The sequence below is a fragment of the Pararge aegeria genome, chromosome Z, assembly GCF_905163445.1.
Source record: "Pararge aegeria chromosome Z, ilParAegt1.1, whole genome shotgun sequence".
Classification (NCBI taxonomy): domain Eukaryota; kingdom Metazoa; phylum Arthropoda; class Insecta; order Lepidoptera; family Nymphalidae; genus Pararge; species Pararge aegeria.
In genome coordinates this window covers 15,735,001-15,739,961 of record NC_053208.1, presented here as the reverse complement: position 1 = coordinate 15,739,961, position 4,961 = coordinate 15,735,001, and the positions used below count along the sequence as shown (strand labels likewise).

Genomic DNA, 4,961 nt, shown 5'->3' with positions numbered 1-4,961 from the left:
TATCGAGACAGATGAACAGCGATGCATGGAGGTAGATAGACAGAGACAGGTAGCTTTAAACCCCAATGCAGTTAGGTAGGGATTATGAGGGTTGAGTTGAGTATGGTGAAGCCATCGCGGACCGGATCTATAGACGAAACCATATGACTCGCAGAAATGTAACATTGAAATTTCTTTTTCGCTAGATTTTTGATTATTTTGTCATTTATAAAATCTTGCGAATTCCTCCAACAAATTATTTAACAATATTCTTTTTTTTTGTATTAAAATAAATTAATCTCTTATTGGTATTAGTCCTATTAAATATAATATCTATATGTACAAAAAGCATTTAGTTAATTCAAGAGACATGTTAAATATTTAGGGGGAAAAAATTAGAAGCGCAAATTCGTGGACGGAACGAAGCGCCAACCTAATATTTTAAATATGCCCTCTCATGACTTATATCGAGAAAGAGCGGGAGAGGAATAGTTGTAATAATAATAATTCAGAAACATTTCGTTCCTTGCGCCCTTTCGGCCGATCATGGCAACCGGTTTTGTTTGTGGAACGGTCGTAAAACGAATCGGCCAATGGTAGAGCAGAGTTAGTAGCGGGCGTACCATTGGAGATGCGTGATAGAGAGCGCTATGCGGAGAGGTGAGGGGAATGGGTGCGGCGTGACTGAGCCGGTGGTAGCGGGCGCCGCGCGCATTCTCAACACACAGTCGTATTTCGCCATTCGAAAAGAAGGTTGTTGTTACAATGAGACGAGAACCGGACTATCGATAAAGTGTGTTTGTATGTCGTTTTCGTCGATATCAAGTGTTGTGTTCACTTTCACCTGTGCGAATGTCTCGATGTCCTTACCTTTTTGTTTGTTTTCCTTTTAATTACTGCCGCATGGGTCGGCGCTTACGTTTAAGTTAACCCTTTATTTTGAAACGATGGAACGTTGTTCTTATGGTTTTTACACCAAAAGGTATTTTATTTTATTATTTACTTTATAATTATTGCGGATCAGTGCGGTAGAGTGCGTCGCGTGTGGCTTTGTGGTGGGTCGAGGTGTTATATATTCGTCATCACTGTGAATCGCGTCTGTTCAATTATTTATTATACCCACGTTGGAGGCAAGATTGCTTTACAACAAGTTCCAAAAATAGAATTAAGCTCTAATCAAAAATACTTTAATATGACATTAAAGTTTCAGTGTTCATGATATTGTAAGTTAAAAAATTTGAGCATCTATAAAAAACCGTTCCGCAAGGGCTGTTTTATTATTCAGTGAGGGGAGCAGGCTGGTATTATTATTGCAACGCTTCGGGGAAAAGCCGACAATTCACGGCCCTCAAAGCCGAGGGTCGACTGGCGAGGGGAGGAGGAGGGGTAAAGTCTGTCTGCACACATGCAGAACCGGTTCGCTCTCCAACTCCCCTATTGCATTGCATAATTCTCTTTCTTTCGCCACACGCGTCCGCATTATGCCGTCTCACTCGCACAATTTCATTATTTTTTGCTTCCCCTTGTGAAATAATACCAGACGGGTTTTTTTCATATAGGTGTCTGTCCCTAAATAGGTACAAAGCTCTATATTTATAAAGGAGATGGTAAGTATAGGAATGAAAAAAAAAACATGTGGCATGGGTCTGTTGTTGCTAATTATAATTCAGTAGGTATACGTAGGTACCTTGAATAATACTAATAAAAAGATACATTATGGCAACAATATAACCGTGAAACTTTTTGCATGATGAGAAAGTTTTTTGTGTTTCATTGTTTATTGCTATAATAATTATGTTCACATACCTACCTACTTAGTTATTTCTTAGTCCAATGCATTTAACTCTATAACTCTCTACATGTCTCTACAAAATAATTTAAATATTAATTAGGTAGGTACGTGAGTATGTAATAACCTGATAAACAGCACTATACCTACTCATGAGATTTGAATAGTGAAGTATAACTGTAAACTTTAAAATTTTCATATTAAAAAACTGTCTAAATTTTTAATAACACTGTAGCTATTTATTTAGTTTTAATTCAGCGTTTGAAAAATTGGAATTTGAATAATGTAAGGTTTGTTATAAAAACTGACATCGCACTAACAACCGGTTCTCGGGTATCGGTCATTAAAGGCTAAAGACCGAAATTGAGATTTTATTAGAGTGATCGGTTTACGAAAATGGGCCTGGACTGGACTATTTATATCCCACCGGATATATGTATATATATATTGTTGTGCCTATGCAATTGCAGTTTAAGGCAAAGATGAATTGCTTGTGAATTTAGACTTAAGTCTACACATTTTACAAGATTTTAATTACCTATGCTAGAACGTACCTAATCTTATGGCCGGCACCATGTCACAATATTCTATGAGAATTTGATTTCGGAAATTTCGAAAATTTCAATTGAAAACCATGAATTCAAATAGATACAACATAACGACCGGGTATCGAACCCAAGAATTCGAACATGTGTTAATCACTTGACCAACGAGGCAATTCAGAGCTCATGCAAAGAAACGAAATATATTTATTACCTAATTAAATAAATAAAATTAGCATCTAATGAACAAAGTTATAATATACAGAGGGTTGCTACCAAGGCCTGTAGTTGTTTATTTTAAAACTAACAACTTTTTTTGACTCGTTCGTTTTTGAAATATTCAATATATTTCATAGATAGGTACTCTACTTGTAACTACTCTGTAATGTAACATCGGCACCAGCGCGCGAACCACAACTTTATCGTGCGTACACACAGCTGTTTGGCAACAGGGACATGTATTTGGTTTCCCAGTCTAATGTCACTTTACAGAAATAACACGTTTTTTTATATGAAATAAATTATACTTAATTTTGAAGTTGTTGACCAAAAGTTGTTAGTTGAAATTATAGAAACTACAACGCTGAGTGTTTTTGGTATTTCTTCTTTAAACCTCTATAGAACCAAAGATATGTTGACAATAGTGCATCCTTAAGTACAATCTGAGCTGAGACGTCATAGAATTTTCTATAACTACCTTCAAACTCCATCACCAATAAAACTCTTCGGCTGCCGGCACACGGTCAATTTTACTGTCAATATTTTTTTTGGCAATATGCAGAATATTGTCAATAGATATTGTGGAGTCTATGGGGAGCCTTTAACTATATTATGTAGATATTGTCTCAAAGGGTGCATCCGATAATACAATCGCTGTTCAAGAGTTCTTAAAAATAATAATTTATGAAAATCAAGTTGACCCCAAATTAAAAGTTTCCAGGCGCAGGCCGTTGCCGCTTTTTGTGGAAGGCCTCCGCCATAGCTAGTTACTACCTTAACGACAAAGCCGTGCCACAAAGCGATTTAGAGGTCGGATATAATTCCACGGAGAAACCGATTACGGTTATTTGTTTAATATAATCTCAATACATCTAACAAGTTAGCTAGCTTCGTTCTTAGACTGCACAATCATTCATCATTTACTACCAGGTGAGATTCTAGATCAATTTTGATTCCAGTCAAATGCGAACTTGTTATGGAATAAAAAAAGTTACGAATAATTTTGAAAATGTTGGTACAAAACACTGGTCTTTACTAATGCACAGAGTGATTCATGAGGATTTTTTTTGTACCATTCATTATATCCTGTAAATTTGCTGTAATATAACGATACTTGTTAAATATAACGATAAATGTTTGGTCACAAAATCGCTTTCTGTGCAAGTTATTCATTCCTATCATGATATTAATTCCATAAATTTCTTTTTATACTTGAGCTTCATTACGTACCGTCAATTCCTCTTAAAAATATTTTATTGGACCTATCGTTTAGAAGTTACTATGGCCTGTAAAAAAAAAGCTAAAGAAAAGTAGGAAAATTGCCGCGATGTAAGCCAATCGGTTCATTCAATTCGGTTCATTTCGGTTTACATTTTACAATCATTGAATTGTAATGCATTAAGGTATCAATAAGGTATTATAGGGTCGAACGATTTTTTGTTTGTTTGATTCATTGAAATGAAATGAAAAACATTCTTCCAATAAATAAGAGATTTGCAATAATGTAACCTGAAGAGCAAAAATTGCTAAATAAAAGTTATGTAATATATAATTAAAGTACTCATTTATACTTCATAAACAAACTAAAGGGGTTTGTGATACTGACATTGTTATAATTCACAAATAAAATTATAAGGCCTGTCGTCAAATTAATCATTTTGGTAGGTTTGGTTTAGGGTAACTGTATTATAAGTCTTTGGTTTCCGTCCCGCTCAACCATTTTCCTGTTTATCTGTGGTCTGTACTTGACACTGACAGCTTTTGAGTAAAACTGAAAAAGAAAATACCGTAGCAAATCAATTTACATTTTGCATTGTGTACACACATTGATAAATGCAGGAAAATTGTTCTTTTTGATAATTTACGTAAACTTAAAGTTTTTCAAAATGGCTCAGCATTCGTACAGCTACTAAGTAGCAACAAAATTAGGGGGAAAAAATCGTTTTTATCGATGGTGTATATTGACGTGATTTATGAAATGGAAATGGTATACTTGATAGTATTCACAGAATAATTTAAGGATAGTTGTACAGTGTAAATAATTATACGCAAGTAATGGCTGAAATAAGCAGGTATATTAACCTACAAGTGGTGTAATATGAAATAACAGAAGTTAGTTCAAGTAACTGTGTATTAATCGTTTTCCTCGCCAACTTGCTGCTATATGTGTATATATTGTTTGTTTTTAGGTCAGAGATATTAGATAGCATACAAAAAAAGAAAGAACAAGATAAAGAGCAAACTCAGAGCCCAAGTTTTCAGCCGCAATTGGCTAAGCCAGTTGATAAACAGCAACTTCACACCCCCGATGTAATAAATGCTAATATATCGGTGACACAGCATGTTCCTACACAGCTCTTGTCACCGTCACACGGCGCCGCGTCTCCGGTCCAGTCTAAAGAGGACTCAAAAGACAAGACAATAAAGGTTGC

The 4,961-nt window shown here is 35.3% G+C and overlaps 1 protein-coding gene across 3 annotated transcripts in view; it reads left to right on the top strand.

Annotated features, from left to right (window-relative positions):
* Window positions 1-885: 885 nt before the first annotated feature.
* Window positions 886-4,961, top strand: part of LOC120636202 (polyhomeotic-proximal chromatin protein-like) — a 55,987-nt gene continuing 51,911 nt past the window's right edge. Inside the window, exons 1-2 of one of the 3 annotated variants that reach the window (XM_039907561.1) lie at window positions 886-961; window positions 4,719-4,956. In XM_039907561.1, coding sequence (XP_039763495.1) covers window positions 927-961; window positions 4,719-4,956 — 273 coding nt within the window. In that variant the 5' untranslated portion in view covers window positions 886-926. Of the gene's footprint in view, window positions 962-4,307; window positions 4,602-4,718 lie in introns of those variants that run through there. The other 2 variants (XM_039907558.1, XM_039907560.1) reach the window with 2 other exon arrangements.